This window comes from Hemicordylus capensis, chromosome 4 (assembly GCF_027244095.1).
Source record: "Hemicordylus capensis ecotype Gifberg chromosome 4, rHemCap1.1.pri, whole genome shotgun sequence".
Classification (NCBI taxonomy): domain Eukaryota; kingdom Metazoa; phylum Chordata; class Lepidosauria; order Squamata; family Cordylidae; genus Hemicordylus; species Hemicordylus capensis.
The window spans coordinates 161167543-161185983 of record NC_069660.1 but is presented as its reverse complement, the minus strand read 5'-3'; the positions used below and the strand labels follow the sequence as shown (position 1 = coordinate 161185983).

The following is an 18441-nucleotide window of genomic DNA, read 5'->3' as shown; positions in this document are numbered from 1 at the left end:
GCTTATTGCACTTGTGATGCAAGATTCCAGTGGTGGACTACCACCCTCTTTGTCGTCTCTCTCTTTGCTACAATTAGTAGCAAAAAATTGTATACATAGCACAAGAAATGAGAAGATGCTTCCCTGTCCAAAAGGCTCAACATCTCAAAATTAAACACACAAGAGACTCCAGCAACAGCCAGTGGGAAGGACACTGTGTTGAGATGAATTGGAACAGTTGTTCTTCCCCTGCTAAATAGAAGCGAGCCAACCACTTTAAAAAGTGTTTCTTTGCCCGGGTGGCAGGCGTCACCACAACACTGAGAGGTACTCTTTCACAATAGAAAGTCTTGGGCTCATCCACACTAATGACTGTTGCACTCTGACACTGAGATAGTGCTTTGGACTCCATAATAGGAACTCCAAATAGAAACCAAAGCATTTTAGGAGTAGCTATAGCTAGAGAAGGAGTTCTGCAAAATACCAAAAAACAAAACAAAACCACACGCCATTATAATTTGGGCAGTGTAAAATCAACCAGGAAATGGGTACTTATTTGCTATTTAAGATGATTTGCAGTAAAGAAATTATCCAGACCCCTTGTGCAGTTAATCAGTTACGCAGGTGATGTACATTATCCACTTGACATATTTATCCATAACAGGCAGAATTTTTGATACACTGATCAAAACGTAATTTGAGCTGTCATGTTTCTTTTGAATTTAATTACATTTCTGCTTTTCTCTACTTAAGATTTCAATAGCTTTGTCGCCCGGACCAAAACTTGTGGAGAATTACGCTCTGCTCATGTGGGTCAAGAGGTCACCTTGTGTGGATGGATTCAGTTTCAGAGGTAACTGAGCTCATAATAGTTGGAATGTGGGAACAGTTCTTACGTCCAGAGTCTTTGGTACTCTGAAGATTTTTCAAATTCTGGAAGCTTAATATGTTCTGGCTGTATTCAGGGCATATTCTTGGAGTCTCATCTTGTGAGTGTCTTTGTTAAGACTTAAGAATAGGTGTTTTTTTTCTGAATTGGAATATGATCTGTCTCCTCCAGCATACTATTTCCAACAGAGGCTAATCAGTTGCTTCTTGTAAGCCATAAGAGGCATGAGGACAAGAGCCCTTTGCCCCAGCAAATGGTATGCAGATGTATGCTACTTCTGAAAATGGAGGTTCCCATTTAGCTGTCATGTTTAATAGCTATTTAGAGACTCCTTGGATTTGTCCCGTCTCCTTATAAAGCCATGTAAACCAGTGGTAACAGCCACTGTGGCAATGAATTCCATAAGTTAATTGTGTGAAGAAGCATTTTCTTTGTTATATCCTGAATGTATTGCCATCGGCTTCACTGAGTGCCCCCATGTTCTAGTATTAAGAGAATTATTTTTCTTTCTGTACTTCCTTCTGACAATGCATAATTTTTATAAATGTTTGCCATGTCCTCTGTCTTTCCCCCCTCCTCCCCAAGCCTAAACATTTTAGTGCCAGGAAAAGTGCTGCAATCTTTTGATTGGAACTGGCCTTAGGGAACATATCTTTGGAACAACTGTTTGACTGCTAAACCACTGCTGAATGCAATCCAAAGTGATGATGCTCACCTTTAAACCCTTAAATCTCCGCTCATGTGAATCTACCTGTTCCAAGTATCCCTGCTTTCTGGAGTTGGTTGGATGGCAGCTAGAAAGGGATACCTTTTTCAAACAGAAGTCTTTCTAGTGCCATATAACTTTGTGTTTGTATGTGTCATCTAAGCTGGATTTAATTGATTATTTCTACAGATTCTGCTAGTTTTATTGCTCTAATTTTAGTATTTCTGTTGAGTTCCAGCTTTATTTTGTATTTGCTATTGTTTTTATTATTTGCTGTGAGCTGCTCTGGGAGTTTTGGTAAACTGAGGGGTAGCATACAAATGTGTTAAATAAATCATAGGTTGGGATGCTCCTCCCATCTTCTCCTGAGACAGGACCAATAGCAAAGCAGTTCAGATAACCCAGGTAGGAGGGGCATACCCACTGCCTTCCATTTTCCACCCTGTCTAACTCCAGAGCAGGAGCCCCAGAGCCTTGTCTGTCCCTGTGTCTCTAGGAAAGAAAAGAAGAAGGCACATGGCTGCATCAGTCAGCTGGGATTTTTGCTTTTAGCCTGCCAAACCTTGTTTAATCTCTGGGATGGCAGAGTGCAAGGGAAGCAGTGAGAGAGAGGATTCCCTTTTGGATGAGTCTGCCTCCTCGACATGCTTTGAAATCTCGGGTGGACTCCGAGTCCCAACCGAAGAAGTGGTAGGACTCTAAGGTGCAGCCATGGTCTCCCAAATGGAGAGGACCCCTCTTGTTCTTCCAGCTTAGCAGCAGCCCAATACCACCCAATGGTGGGGAATCAGTTGCATATGCAGCAGGTGATGTTGGGGGCTCAGGCAGTTCTGCAATCACCTTGAAGGCCCAGAGGAGGTCTGTAAAGTTCCCAAGGGCCAGCATATATGGCCCAGCTGCGATACATCAGATGTGGTGAGTCTAGACATCCCCCAATGGCCCCAGGGTTCCTCAGTGCCAGTGTGGGTAGAGGAAATCCCCAAATACATTTGAGTCTGGCTCAAGGAGCTAGTCCTAGAAGAGGTTCAGAAGTGAGGAAGAGGCCTCCTCCTGACCAGCTCAGGAGAGCCCCCCAAAAGGTGGGGGAAATCTCCACTATAGAAGCCTCAGGGCCCCCCTGACTCTGCAGTCCTGTCCTCTGCAGATAGAGGGCAACCACCACTGAAGACCTCTGTTCCCTCCAGGTGGGCTCTGATCAGAAATCCTCTAACAGGGATTTCCAGATGTTGTTCACTACAACTCCCAACATCCCCAGCTACAATGGCCTTTGGCTGGGGATTATGGGAGTTATAGTCAACAACATCTAGGAATCCCTGTTAGAGGGAACACTGATCAGGAGTCTAGGCCACCTATATGATCGAGGGTGGGGGGAGCTGGAGGCACCCATCCTCCATCCTCAAGCCTCTCCGGTCCTATCCCTTTGAACTCTGGAGAGTTCAAAAAAAGGTGGGGAAATCCAAAAGTGAGAGAAGCCTCGGTCCTCACTGCTATACTGAGGTCTCCAGGTCGAGGGCGACTACCACACCAGAAAAGGAGGGAGGCCTCTGTTCGCTCCTGTAAAGGCTCTGATCAGGGATCACCCAGCCATGTAGGCCGCTCAGATGGCCCAGGGGCAGCCACCGTATCTCTTTGAGGCTCTCCAGCCCCCAGGGGCCCATCCCTTTCTCCTAAGGGGTTTCTAGCCCCCAGGGCTCCACTCCAGCCAGATCATATTGATCTCTGCCATCCCAAGGAGGACTCAGACAATTCCTCTTCAGGCAAGGAGGAGGGTAAACTATTCAAGGAGGAAGCCGGCCCGACACATTCTGCTTCTCCCAGGATTTTCTTCCGGGGAGATTTTGCTGGGTTACTGCACAAGGCCCACAAGACTTTCAATCTGGAAGGGCAAGGGCCTTCTCCAGTCATAGAATCAAAGGATAACCAGGAGGTGTGTCCACCTTCCCCACCCACTGGGGATACTATCCCATACCCATAGCCTTTTACACAGAGCATCCATTCAGAATGGTCTAAACCAGATGAGGGCAGGGGCCTGTCAGTTACCATGAAGTGCTTTTAATTGGCCCCTAAAGCGATCATGGATATGCTGAGGGTTGTGATGACCCTGGCTGCCTTGGTTAAAGGCAAGATCTTAGGGATGGGGACAGATTATGGAAAAAATCCAGATGATAAAAGGTATGATGCTGTTTTGAGGCATTCACACAAGGCCCCTGAGAGCCTCCGTGACCTCATCCATATTTACCTGGACATCTAAGTTGTGGTTAAGGAACCTTTGCAATGGTTTCCTCCAGGCAACTCCAAACTGATGCACAGGTTGAACAATCTGTGCAAAAAGCTACTGCCTTCACGGCAGATGCTACAATGGGCACCATGCAGAATTCTGCTAGAGCCCCAGCATGTGACTATTAGGAGACATTTAAGCCTTAAGAATTGGAACATCAGTCAGAAGTCTCAGTGTAACCTGGTCACCACATCCTTCAAGGGTGGCATGTTATTTGGTGAAAGTTTTGACTTGGTTCTGCCTGAGGCTAAAGACAAAAAGGCCATGCCATCTCTTTCTTCCAAGGAAAATAAGAAAGCCAAGAAAATGTCAAATTCTTCCTTTTGGACACCCAGATCCCCCTTTCCCCAGACAGGGGCGAAGTTAATGGAATAGGCCCAGACCATGTTTTAAGGATAATGTCCCCTTCAAAGGTATCCCAAACTCTCAGCCCAGTAGGGGGTTCAAACTACAGATTCCTTCACTCCCCAGGATTTTGCAGGAGGGGAAGAAGGAGGCTTATGCTTCAGGAAATTCATCATATCCTGCAGATCCAGACAATTGAACTTGTCCCCCTTACAGAGCAGTGCCAGAGAGCATACACCATCCTGCTTATTGCCCAGAGAAAAATGGATATTGAAGAGCCATACTAATCAATCCCTAATCAGGTTCATCAGGAAAAGGGATTTTTTGAATGGAAACCCTGCGCTGCATCTTAGCATCACTCCAGGAGGGGAACACATTGACCTCCTTTGTCCTCAGAGACTTATCTTCACAACTTAGATGCCCAGGTAAATATGGATGAGGTCATGGAGGCTCTCAGGGGCCTTGTGTGACTGCCTCAAAACAGCATCATACCTTTTATCATCTGGATTTTTTTTTTTTTTTCCATATGAACCTCGGAAACTTTCTGTTAGTAGGGTGATTAGGGAATCACCCTACTAACAGAAAGTTTCCGAGGTTCATATGCAACAATCCGCTACCAACATTACACACTTCCCTTTGGTCGGCGTCCTGCACTACAAGTGTTTACCAAGGTCATTGCAGACCAAGGGTATACATTTACATCCTTTGAATCCAACCACTCTCCAGATAGCAAAGCCTCAAGAATGGCCAGCTGGCACTAGACTGCCTGGAGACACCTAGGTAGATTCAGATTTATTTATTTTTTGCCCCAGTGTGCATTACTGTATGCTTGCTTGCATTGAGACACATTTGCCATTTCTTACTCACACACCCAGTTTGGAGGGATCCTTTTGGAACCCTTCACACTGAATATTAAAGAGCCAGTATGGTGTTTGGGGGCTTGGATGTAGGAAGCCTGGGGTCACCTCCCCATTCTCTCAGTGGCTTTGGGCAAGTAATTAAGGCTCACCGATAGACTAACCACAAGATCCTCTACTTGTTTACTCAGAAGTAAGTGCCATGTTCTTCTGGCTGGCTTACTTCCCACATAAGTTAACCTTTGCTAACTTGGCAAAGAGGCACCTTTTAACGTAGTGATTCTCTTTATTTAGCAGCGGGAGAGTAACTGGCTCTATTCATCCCCAGCACAGTACTTACAGTGACTGTTGCTGGTGTCTATCTTATGTTTCTTTTTAGATTGTCAGCCCTTTGGGGACAGGGAGCCATTTTATTTGTTTGTTATTTATCTGTGTAAACCGCCCTGAGCAATTTTTGAAGAGTGGTATAGAAATTGAATAAAATTATTATTATTATTATTATTCTGCGACGATATCTATAACAACAACAACATTGACAATAAAATTCTGGCATCCCAGGTCCTTGGGAAGGACTCGATGTCTGGATAACAAACCAGTCAATAACACCTGTCTGACTGTAAAATAATAATAATAATGATAAAACAGGGAAGGGAGTCTCCTGTCTCCAAGCACCAGATTCCACCACCTGGGTGCTGTTATAGACAGGAATAGGGGTCTGGCATCCCTGCCTGTCAGCTGAAGGGTCAAGATCATAAAGATGTACCACTCTCTAAGGAGCAACCATTTCAGCCCTATCCTGAACTCCAAATATACAAGGGGGTGGGGAATTATGAAAAAAGTGAAATCCCATATCTTTTGTTGCTGGCTCTAAGAAGGAGGAGGAAGGCACAAGCTCTCAGCACAGCCCAGGGTTGTAGGGCAGGGAGGGCAGAGGGTGTGCACAGCACTAGTGGGCAGCCAGCGCTGGCCACTCTGCCTCCTGGCTGGAGAGCTTCAGAAAACTGGGAGGCCTGCTTCAGCAGAGAAGCCCTTGGAAGCCCCGCCCACCCGCCGAACAGCTGAGAGTCAGTCCAGAAAAGGAACCTGTAGCAGTCTCTTCTTGTGCAGGGAACCTTTGAATAGTAGGCTAGCCTATGTACGCTCCTGCAGGCTGCAGCTCTACAGGCTGGCCGAGATGGGAAAGGGGAGGAAGGTCAATTTTTGCAGGGCAGGTTGCTCCCCTGTGGGGCCTGGGGTGATCGCCCAGGTTGCTGCGCCCTAAGGATGGGCCTGGCAGGAGGAGTGGAAGTGAGAGGTGCCTTGACAACCAGCTGGCCCTAGGATTTACTATACACATTCCCTCCAACAGCTGTATTGCCCCAAACAATAAGCAGAATCTTGGTGGCACCAAACTGTCCACATTTCATAGGCCTCTCCTGGGGACCTCCCTGCCCCCTGCTCCTAAGCGACAAACCTTGTCTCCTATTACAGGGCTCAGGTGTTCATCCAAGTCTGGACTGGATGAAGCTGAGTGCCCAGACACTTGAGGGCCAGTGGATGCATTCCATGGATTTCAGACTCCCTTTTAGCACCACAAAGGCCTTCCACAAGGTTTTCATAGCATGGTGCAGATCTAATAATATTCAATCTCTATTTCCCGCTATAGTGCAAATTTTTGCCCTTCTACAGAATGGCTTGGATGTGGGGTTGAGACCCAACATCTTAAAAGGCAGGTGCCAGCCATTGCATCAGTTCTGGCTGGGTTATTTCAAATTGTTGACATAGAAGGTATTGTTCTTAATAGCAATGATTTCTGCCCACGATGTATCCGAGCTGGGGGCTCTGTTTGTGCGGAAGGAATTGTCTAATCTACCCTGGTTGTGTTCTATTAATGGCAGACCCTACATTTATTCTAAGGATGAACACTTTCTTTCACAGGTCTCGGAAGCTAACATTACTTTCTTTTTGCCTCAGCTCTCCTTCTTCCAAAGAAAAGGTGTGGCATACACTAGTTGTTAGGAGGGCAGTACAGATTTATTTGAAGTGTTCTAAGAATTTCTGAATCTTTCTTTGTTTATTTTCAGGACTGTTCATTGGGTCGTAAGGTCTTCAGTAATTCTCTGGCCCATTGAATTTGTCAGTGTATAGCTTGGCATATTCCACCAGTAGTTTGACTCTTTCTGGGAGTCCCGAAATGCAAAAAACTATGAAGTACCTTACTGGTAATAAGATATATTTGTGTTGGTTGAAGGACACTAAGCTGCAGTCTTTGGTTCCCTCTGATGCCTCCTTTGGGAGAAGGGTCTTTCAACAAATGGTTCCTCAGTGACCCTGAATTCCCTCCCGTTAATTGGGAGAGACTTTTTCATGTCCCAACCTATGGATACACTCCTCCACTGAAAATGACTCTTTGACACTTACCTGAAAGGTCAACCTCCTCAGTGGTCAGGCATGTATCCAGCCCACCCAGTTCAGTGTCAGATCTGTCTGGGTCTTTGCTTTCTGTTGTCAGGCAGTTTCCTTTCTGGGGAGGGCCTGTCATCTCTGAGGTATTGCGCTAATCAGAACTCATTTCTTGGGAGTCCTCCCTGCCTTGGATTGTATTGTTACTGTTTGGTTTGCCAGTGTTGTTATAGTTGTTGGCTGTTGGCACCAGGGCAATTCAGCGGCTTGGAACCAGGAAGGCATTGGGTATGCCCCTCCTATATGGGTTATCTGAGCTGCTTTGCTATTGGCCCTGTCTCAGGAGCAGGTAGGAGGAGCAACCCGACTTATGGATACACTCCTGACCACTGAGGAGAATGACCTTTTAGGTAAGTGTCAACAATTCATTTTATAAACTACAAGGTATATTGGGTTGTGCTGAATACAAGAGAGTAAGAACCAGTCAAACAGGATACAGAAGTCATGTGACTTCACTATGTCAAACTATAGGTGGGGGATTTTATCTCTGCAAATTCCCTCACATCAAAATCTCCCTGCATGTGAAAATTTGAAATTTTAGAGGAGAAAGTCTTGGCTTTCTCACTATTTTGCCAATGATCAGTGTGCAGAGATTTCTCACCACTCAGCAAATGTTTTATATCTAAAATTTGAAATGTTACAGTCACAGAAACTCTTTTCATATATCTCTATGTAAATTAGCTCTGACTTAGAGGTTTTACTGGAACTATTATATAAGTTGTATGTTTGTTTCTCTTGTGGATTAGACAGGGGCAGTTCGTGGTTTTGAGAGACTTCCAGGGACTCACCCAAATTATCATTCCTCAGGACGAGGTAGGAACTGACGGTTGGTTCTATAGCTGACCTGCTTAAAATATTGGTTGTCATCTCTTATGTGTACAGTGTATAATCAAATGCAACTTCTTGCTGCCTATTCAGACTGGGTGTGGCTGCAACAAACTTTATGCTAATATTAGCTATAACCATTTGCACTACGACAGCTAACATATGTGTGTTTGTTCTGTGTGACTGCATACGTTTATAAGGAATTATTATGGTTGCTACATATACAAAATGTATCAAAAATGTACTATTCAGTAGGGCTGCGCATCAACAGAATAATCAGGATGGGATCCAATCCTGATTGTGTGAATGGACCATCCAATGAAGCTGACACTGCAGATTGCTTTGATGCATTGGTGGGACGTGGGGGCTTTATATGTGAGCTGATCAGTGGGCTACCCTGCCAGTGATACAGTTCGATAGAATATGACACAATACTTTGATACTGTACAATTTTATCATAATTTTTTTTCATCAGATTGTTTCCCATGGAAAATTGCTCAATAGAGCCTGTGTTGCATCAGGTTCAATTGTTGCAGTACTATTCAGAACACTGTCATCTATACAGTTCAATGCAATTCTGTATTTATATTATGCTCTACCAACTTCTGCTTTCCTGTATTCTTTCCCAAATGAACTATAAATCGTTTTATTATTATTTTTGAGGCTATTTTCTTCATTGGGTTGAATATTGTCATGTGTGGAGACAAACACTAATTTTCCAGGGTCAAAAAAGGGCACACTTTATTCTGTGAATATCAAATAATAATAAAATAGAGATTGTGACCAGAAATAATACAACCACCTTTTAAAGGTGCTACCCAGAAAACAAATTAAATTCAGTGCCGCAAAGTTTCCCACAGACCACCTGGACCTACCCTATGGACCCCAAGTTAAGAACCCTTGTTTTAGATTGTATTACTCTTAAATACTCTTAAAAATAATATTTACATACCACTTTCATTTGTGAGTCCTTTTGAGAACTTATCTTGCCCCTTTGTCATTTATCTCACTACATATAACTCTTTGAGAAATGTTTGCTGAAAAGTGGTTGCAAATATTCTGAATATTTAATTCATTTTAAATATTGCTAGCCTGTTGCAGAGGCCAGTTGTATGCATTGGAAGTCTGATGTTCTGAGAACTTTCCCACCTCCTCCTTCCATTGGCTAACTTGTATTTGTCACCTCATGAGGAGACAGAGACTTGCCCCAATGCCTGTCTGCCTCCAGTCTTCTGTCTGTCTCTCTTTATATTCTCCATCTGTTAGCCTTGTATCCTCACACACAGTGGTGTGCCATTGGGCTTCTAGTTTTAAAAAGAACAACAAAATCACTAGACCACAAAAGTTTGAACTTAGCCCACCCCGAGAGAGAAAACCCAACCTAAGTCTGTGCTAAAAGCAAAATGTGCTCCCAGATGTGACATAAACATAGTCTGATGTACAATTTCCTTTCTTTTGCAGGATGCTTCCCATTTAAAGAAGGTCTTGTGCAATGCTCCTGTTGAGTCTGTTGTGAGAGTGACCGGAACTGTTGTCTCCAGGCCTCCAGGCCAAAACAACCCTGTGAGTGCTATGAGAAGAATCCCCTTCCACTTTAAGTTGACTAGTTCAAGTCACCAGGAATTGTTTCCTGAAAATTATATACAGGTGAACCTCTGTATTCGCAGAGTCCAGAATCATTAATTCTGTGTCATCGCGGAGATTAGGTTCCTGGTGTCTGGCGGGGGGTGGGGAGCCAAAATAAAGGGCCCTAACATGTTCTGCAGGCCTTCAGCAGTTCAGCAATGCCCCCCACAATACCCAAACGCCCAGTTTTTCAGTGAAAAATTGTGGGGGGGGATGCCATTTTTTCATCAAAATGAGCCACAAAATGGCTTCTTGTCACAAAATGGCATTTGGAAATGAACCCGGAGGTCATATCCGGCCATCCCCGACCTGCAGTTACATAGAATTAACTCCTTATTTGCTGTTTTTTACCCATGTATCCCGAGGTCAGGTGTTTAATTACCCGACTGCAGATACACGAATCTGTGGGTGTCGAGTCTGTGGATATGAAGCTTCTCCTGTATCATATTTTGCATAGCCAGCCTGGTTAGTAAGCTTCCCAAAGCAAAACCCCACCACCACCACCAAATGTACTTGTCTGCTCTGTGGTACTGTGTGGTGGTGGGAATCTTTATATTGTAAAAAATATTTTTTTGCTACAGCAGTACTTCAAATAGCGCATGGAAAACCTTTGCAGAAGATAGGTGCTACCAGTCTTCCCTCTAACAGGAATTCCCAGTTGTTGCTGTTGACTATAGCTCCCCAAATCCTCAGCTGCAATGGCTTTTGCTTGGGGATTATGGGATTTGTAGTCAACAATATCTGGGAATCCTTATTAGAGGGAACAGTGGGTGCTACCATAAGAACAGCCCTGCTGGATCAGGCCCAAGGCCCATCTAGTCCAGCATACTGTTTCGCACAGTGGCCCACCAGATGCTGCTGGAAGCCACAGACAGGAGTTGAGGACATGCCCTCTCTCCTGCCATTACTCCCCCGCAACTGGTACTCAGAGGCACCCTGCCCTTGATGCTGGAGGTGGCCCACAGCCCTCCAACTAGTAGCCATTGATAGACCTCTCCTCCATGAAGTAATCCAAACCCCTCTTAAAGCCATCCAGGTTGTTGGCTGTCACCACATCCTGTGACAGAGAGTTCCACAAGTGGATCACACGTTGTGTGAAAAAGTACTTCCGTTTGTTGGTCCTAGACCTCCTGGCAATCAATTTCATGGAGTGACCCCTGGTTCTAGTGTTGTGTGAGAGGGAAAAGAATCTCTCTCTCTCCACTTTCTCCACACCATGCATTATTTTATAGACCTCTATCATGTCTCCCCGCAGTCGTCATTTGCTTAAAACATTTTGCTTAAAAAATAATAATCTAGGAGGTGGCAAAAAATGACCCTGGGTCAATTTCTGAATCATTTTAGACTTCTAAAAAAATGGTGGCAGTTGCCTTCTTTACTTTCCTTGAATGAGGTAGGTTCATTATAGACTAAAAGAAAAGGCAATCCACAGTACCAATAGCAGGCTGCTCGTATTGTTCTTCTTGGTGCTTCCAGGTGCTGTTTGAAAACCACTGCTGATGGTGGCAAAAAAATTTTTTTTTAAAAAGGTAGCTGGGAAGCGCTTCTGGCACTTCCTGCAAAAGCCCAATATGAAGAAGGAGGGGTGGGGGAACCTCCTTCCCCATAGAGGGAAGAAGGGAAGTTGATCTCCATTCTTGTTGGGATTTTGCAGGAGGCAGTAGCTGTGGCAAGGTGCTGCTTGCGCCTTCTACAGAAGTCCAGCATGAAAGCAAAACTGCAGCACAGCTTTTCATTCTTCAGGTTCATGTCATAGGATTCTGGGAAGGGAGGAGTTGATGGTAACCACAGATAGTGTGTGGTGGTTAGTAACCTCATCCAAAATTTGCAGGCCCCTTTGAACTTGGTTTAAGCACACACACACACACACCCAAAAAAACTTTAGTCAACATGGGATGCTTGTGTTTCTTGCTCAAGTGTATCTGATCATAGTCTTTGCATCAAATGTTCATTGCTTTCTGAAAGGAAATGTATGTAATTTTAATATGTAATTTGAACACTGATTCATGCATTCCAGACTGGGATATAAGCTGCTGCCAGAAGCATGGAAAAGTTACATTGCATTTTTCTGTGACGTTTCCCCAGATGTCAGCTGGCCAAGTGCTATTTTTTTCCATACAACCTCTCTGACTGTTTACCTTGGTGTGTGCATGCCTTCATAAGGAAGGAACTCTGTGCTGTGAACAAGATAACCTAGGACATTAGACCACAAGATAATATCCCCCATCCCTTCCCAATGAGTTAACATGGCTCATCCAAAGAAATTGCATGAACCTGTTCTCTTGAAAGTAAGTTCCACGGAGTTCCTTACTCCCAAGAAAGGATATAACAGAAATTAGTCCAGTAAAAAGAATGCAGGTAGACACAGACTTATCTTTGGGGCATTTCATGGGTATGGACAGCTGTTGTCTCATGGTTAGGGCTGATTACAGAGATGTAGCAAGGTTAAGGCACCCCTGGGACCTCCAGCCTTGCCATGCCCTTGATTCCAACGCATCGGCATCACTGTTATCAGGGCATGGACTTACTGTCTTTCAGCCACTCTTGGCTGCCATGTGCTTCATTTGCTGGATGGAAGAGGCTGACAGGTGACATGTCTATGTTTGATGCTGGCCATGCCCCTTAGTGCCAGCACCCTGACATGCTTCTGACACCAGCACAAGGAGCATGGCTGGTATTGGACATGGATGTATTGTCTGCCTCTCCCAGCTGGTGAGCACTTCCTTCACCAGCTGCTGCCCTTGGAGAGATGAGAGGGCCCCAGATAGTGATGGCCAGGAAACATTCCTCCCCCTTCAATTGTGACTATGCCCCTAGCTATGTGTAAGAACGAAAGGGTGACTCTTCTGCTTAGCTACCTCTTATGAATTCTAGAGAATGCCGACAGGTGACATTGAAGTGAAAGCAGAAGCAGCAGAGGTCCTGAATTCCTGTAAGAAGCTCCCCTTTGAAGTGAAAGATTTTATAAAGGTAACTGCACAATGGTCTGTTGGATAGAGTGTAGATTTGGCAGTTCGCTTCATGCTTTATGCTTCCAACCTTTCTTTCAGTCCCGTCTAGGGAAAAGAAAGGAAACTTAATGTTTCGGTTTGAACGTGTATACCAGTGAAGGGCTTATTTGACCACAGCTTTGAAACACTCTCTCTAGAACAATGTGTAAAAGCCTTACTATATTTGCTTTTTAACCATGCTATATAAAGGATATAATGTACTTTCCTGCTTTGCAAGGCTTCAGACTGACTGCTTTTAATTGTGACTTTGTTCTGACTGCTGTTTATTGTGTGTCTATTTTATTGCTACTGTTTTTTAAATGTTTTATTGATTTTAAAAGCTATTTGTTAGCCACCTTGTGAAAACAAAAAAACAAGCTACTGAAAGGGAAGTTATGAATATTTTAAATAGTAAATAAAATGATGCCAATTAAGAAGAAGCATTTGGTTCCAATTTGTCCTTGGAAAATAAAGAGTAATGATGATGACTGGGGGAATGGGGAGATCTGTAACCACTTCATCATGTCAGTTTAAAGATGAGGGTTCAAAAGTACCACTGTAATTCAAGGGTGCATGCGCTCTTCTTTAAAAACAAACTAGAAGTCTATGATAGACAAGTTGAATTCTGCACCCAGAAAAGCTGTAATATCTGTGCAAACTATGCAGTTTTGTATAATTGTATAAAATTTTGCATAATCCTGCAATGTTTATTATTTTATATAACTTATTCTGGTTTTGCTGGACATGGGGAGGGACAAAGAGCTAGGCAGAGCACTTGAAATCTCTCCCTCAGCCCTTGGAAATCTTAGCTATCCCTGCGACTTCTGAGACCTTACTAGCTATTGCCCACAAGCTTTCAAGCACATCTTTGCAGCTGCAAAGGTTAAAAACTTGTGGTTTTGTTTTTAAATTAAAACCAAATTTCTCTTTGGAATGGAATCCAGCACCATTATTACATTCTGTGCCATTGCAGAATGCAGCATACGCACAGTCCTGATATTGGCACTGAGATAGCAAGGAGCTTCTGGCAGGTTCAGAGGAACATAATACAATTTGCAATTGATCCCATGCTAAACTATAGGAATTATGTGATTGCTTGTTTGGAGTAAAGCGAGGCACTGTTGCTGTTGCAATTTGTTTATTCTTAATTCATCCATCTTGCCTCTCCTGATTGGATAATGGACTAATATTATAACATTTTACACATCATCTCTTTGAGTAGCACTCCACTTCCTCCATGTAAATGCAAAAAGAGGAGAAAACAGCTCCACTTACAATTCCTCTTCCTCGTCTTAGGTTAGCTGCTAAAACAACTAAAACAATAAAATTATCCACTCCTGCCAAGACAAATGGGTGAGATTTACACACTTAAAGAAAGTGGAAGAGTAAAATAAAGGAGTTGCTGGTGGATTGCCATCTTAACTGCACCCCCTTGGGAGCAACTTTGATGTATCTCATTTGTGATTCTCTCCCCCCTTTAACAACCACCTCCTTCTCTTCTGCTCAGAAAAATGAGTCCTTGCGAATGCAGTATCGCTATCTGGATTTGCGTAGTGTCCAGATGCAATACAACCTGCGGCTGAGATCCCAGATGGTGATGAGAATGCGGGAGTACCTCTGCAATCATTATGGTGAGAGCAGTGCAGCTAGTTGTTATTAGGAACCTCATGATTTCTTTTCTCATTTCATCTGCTATGCTGCTGATGAATATATACAATCTTATTTTAGGGTTTGTGGATATAGAAACTCCAACACTGTTCAAGAAGACTCCAGGGGTAGGTATGCTAAAAATATTTTCTGTGTATAAGTTTGTAACAAATTTTATTGTCCCATGTATTTGATTCAAATGGGTTTTAGATTGGACTTTCCAAAAAAGGAGAGGCCCAAACCCCTAGAGTAGTAGAGGTGATTGCAAAGCATCATTGCTGCCCTCAAAATGGATACATCTTCCCCCAGAGCTCACTCTTTTTTCCAAGCAAGAAAAAGCTGTTATATTTTTGGGTTTTTTTGGCATGTTTTTAGGTTGAATTAAGAAGCTCAGTCATCTTTGGACACTTACTGAGGTCATTCACACCATCAAAAACTGTGTTCTACCTAGGTTTGGGAGCTGTGTGTGCTCCCAATTTTCTGTTGTGTGGAAGCAAGTTAGAAAACTTGGCTAGAAGTGACTGTGTGGAAGCAAAGTAGAAGGAAAACCTGGGTAGCTTTTCCTCCTACCTTGCTTCCTCACAGTTACTTGTAGCCAGGTTTTCCTCCTACCTTGCTTCCACACAACCGAAAATTGGGAGCACACACAGCTCCCAAACCTGAGTAGAACACAGTTTTTGATTGTGTGAATGGCCTCATTGTGTTACATCTGTGATGGGCATCTGGAGGATAGGAGGTGTATTGCAGAAACCCTCATGAGTATTGCAAAGGGTAGGAATCCATTATGAAACTGACTGAGAGCATATGGATGTGGACTGTTGTATGATGACAAAAATAAAATGCAGGGAACATGATTTTGATTAAGGGGGCAGAGATGCATTAGTAAGTTTCTATTTCCAGGGTACGTGCAGAGGAAGGAGTGAGCTTAGCAAAAAGATAATGTCTGAGAACCCCTGTTTATAGTGTATTAATCTCAACTAGAACTTTCTGCATTCTACACAGAGACCAGCTAAAGTCAATGCAATCTTTGCTTTCACCTTCCTTTTTAATACTAGGGTGCAAAGGAATTTGTGGTACCCTCACGGGAGGCTGGAAAGTTCTACTCACTGCCCCAGAGTCCTCAGCAGTTTAAGCAGCTATTGATGGTAGGAGGCCTGGACAGGTGAGTTTCTTAGGCACTTCTTGGCAGCAAAAATGTTTCCAGGGGACTCTGTCCTCCTACAGTGGTGGACTTTGTTTTCCAGATAGTGGTCTGGTGATAGCAGGGCAGACAAAAGAGTATGTTATCACACAAAGTGATGCCTTTGTGAGTAATCAGGTTCCCTAATAAATTTGGTGCTATCTAGTCATAAGGGCATGCTTCCACAAATTCACTCATTAGGAGCCCTTGGCACTCTGAGGGACCTGCTCCATGCCACATGAGGTCCCTCTGTTGAAATGGGGGAGGGGTTTCAACATGTCACATTGCTGAGCTTTGGAGCAGGCATAAGCAGTGTGAGACTCTCTGCTTATGCCTGCTGCAAACCTTAGCAGTGTGGCATTTGAAAAAAAACCCTTCCCCCACTTTCCCTAGTAACTGCAGAGGACTTATCTTGAGAAGGGGGTAGTGACTACCACAAATTATAGCTTGCCTTGTAGTAGGAGTAATATATTGTTCATAGCCAAAGACAATTAAAAATGAATTATGAATAAAATACTCATATTACATGTAAAAAACGAGAAATGAGTAAATTACAGTGATCCTTCATACCTCTTTGGCATCATAGTGTGAAAAATACATAACAAAGGGCACCAGGGAGTAAAGTGTTAGAATATCAGATATACTCCTGACCTCCACCATAACCTTAGTTGCATAACCTGCACACAATTTCCAGACAATCATAGTAAACTTGGCCACTTGTTGGGGAATATAAGAATTTTCATCTGCTTAGCAGCTGATGACCAACTCTTTCTCTGTCAGGCCACTCCAGAAATAGTATAGTAATTTCTTTTGGGGGTCTGAATACAGCCTACAATGCAGCTGATAGTATAGAATATCCTCCGTGGCCCCATTTCCACAGGATACATTTGCAGGGTCTCAAAGGTATTTTAAGATACTTCCCAGCAAGGAATTCTGATAGCATACTTTGCATCCTTCGGTAAACCGTTTCCTCAACATGGGAACAGAACTGCTCTAGATAGGATGGTCTGATGGTTTCCCTTGAATGAGGCATATCATCTGGAAAATCGCAAATGTTTGATTCTTTCTATTTAAGTATCTGAATCATATATATTTGGCATCTCAATCTGGCGTATGGTTTAGTAATTGAAGCAATCTCTGATGTGGGGGTGGCAGGAGGGGAAGTATCCCCCCCCCAACTTGTTTGGCAGATCTGTGCCCAAGCCTTAACAAGCTAACAAAGAATGAGGAGGTGATTTTCTGGCATTGGAGTCAGTCTCCCACAATATTGCAGGATATAATTATCATTCCTTGCTGAGGCAGAGGGTAATCCTGACTCTGCACATGCAATTGGGGCTTGGATCCCTGGAGATAGGACCAAAAGTCTTCTGATGAATTTATTCCAGGCCTTTCATGTTACCTATTCTTCATATCTCTGAGCCAGACATTAGCTGGGCTTTCCTAGTAAGCAGGGCAATCTTTTTAAAAAAAGAAATAAATCTTAATCTATTTAATTGATTAAACATTTTTAAAAATTTCATAGAGATGAAACAAGATTTCTGAGGGAACGTCATACATTTTATTTTTAAAAATTATCAATATCTTGTTTGAGCACACACATACATCCCATCCACACTGTGATATCAATTGCTAAGGAAGGAATATAGTATAAAGGCCATAATTACCTGTTGTGCGTCTCTGACATCTGGTTTTCAGAAATATATTGCTTACTATTTTTACTATGAATATTTATACACCGCTTTTCAACACAAAAGCTCTCAAAGTGGTTTTCAAAGAAAAATAAATAAAAACGGCTCCTACTTCCAAAAAGGCTCACGATTTGAAAAGAAACATAAACAGCAGCAGCAGCCCCTGGAGGACTGTTGGCGTTGGATATTGACAGTTGCTCTCCTCTGCACCACTTTAAAAGGTGCCTCTTTGTTGGGTAACCAAGGTTGGTACTGCCATGGTTGTTAAAGAGCAGTTTCTTTGGTGATATTTATATGGGTTGTAGCTATGATTCTGGCAGCTTTCCCTCCCACCCCTGCCAAGTGGTGGCATTTTATATTATATATATTAATATTTTATTAAGTTGTTAATCTATTTTGTGATCAGGATGTAATTGCAGCGACTTTCTGATCCGATGCAGGTACTTTCAAGTTGCCCGCTGCTATCGAGATGAAGGCTCAAAGCCAGACAGGCAACCGGAATTCACTCAGGTGATTTGCTTTCATTGCTGTATTTTTTCTTAATGCTTTGGTACAAGATTTAAAACTGCGGACAGTGGCTGACGTCCTAAGTCAGAGCACGCACTCTGTGGGGCTGCTGCGGGCGCCTGCACACACCTCCTCCAGTCTCCCGACATGAGCATGAGGACTGGGGGAGTTGCACGCTGACTGCTGCCATATCGCCTTCTAATGTGTGTGCATCCTTAGTCAGGATGTCAGCCACTGTTCTGAAACACATGTAATAGGTGTGGCCTGTATGGCTGGTACAAGGTTTGATCACTTTTCAGCAGATCCCTGCTCTGCTGTCCCTAATCCTCCCCCTTAGAATAAGATCCCAAGTTTCGCACTTTTTAGACAGGTATCTGTGGTCTTTAAATACCCTTCTAAGAAAAAGGAAGGCTCACTCCATGTGGTGGAGTAGCGACAGCAGGAGGAGATGGCAATAAGGACAGTTCACCTCGCTCACTAGG

General features: G+C 43.5%; 1 protein-coding gene across 1 annotated transcript in view; it reads left to right on the top strand.

Annotated features, from left to right (window-relative positions):
• DARS2 (aspartyl-tRNA synthetase 2, mitochondrial) overlaps positions 1-18441 on the top strand; it is a 34105-nt gene that overhangs the window by 2253 nt on the left and 13411 nt on the right. Inside the window, exons 2-9 of the mRNA XM_053243974.1 lie at positions 733-832; positions 8243-8309; positions 9783-9884; positions 12822-12917; positions 14445-14568; positions 14666-14712; positions 15640-15746; positions 17893-17962. Of these exons, the coding sequence (XP_053099949.1) occupies positions 733-832; positions 8243-8309; positions 9783-9884; positions 12822-12917; positions 14445-14568; positions 14666-14712; positions 15640-15746; positions 17893-17962 (713 nt within the window). The remainder of the gene's footprint in view (positions 1-732; positions 833-8242; positions 8310-9782; positions 9885-12821; positions 12918-14444; positions 14569-14665; positions 14713-15639; positions 15747-17892; positions 17963-18441) is intronic.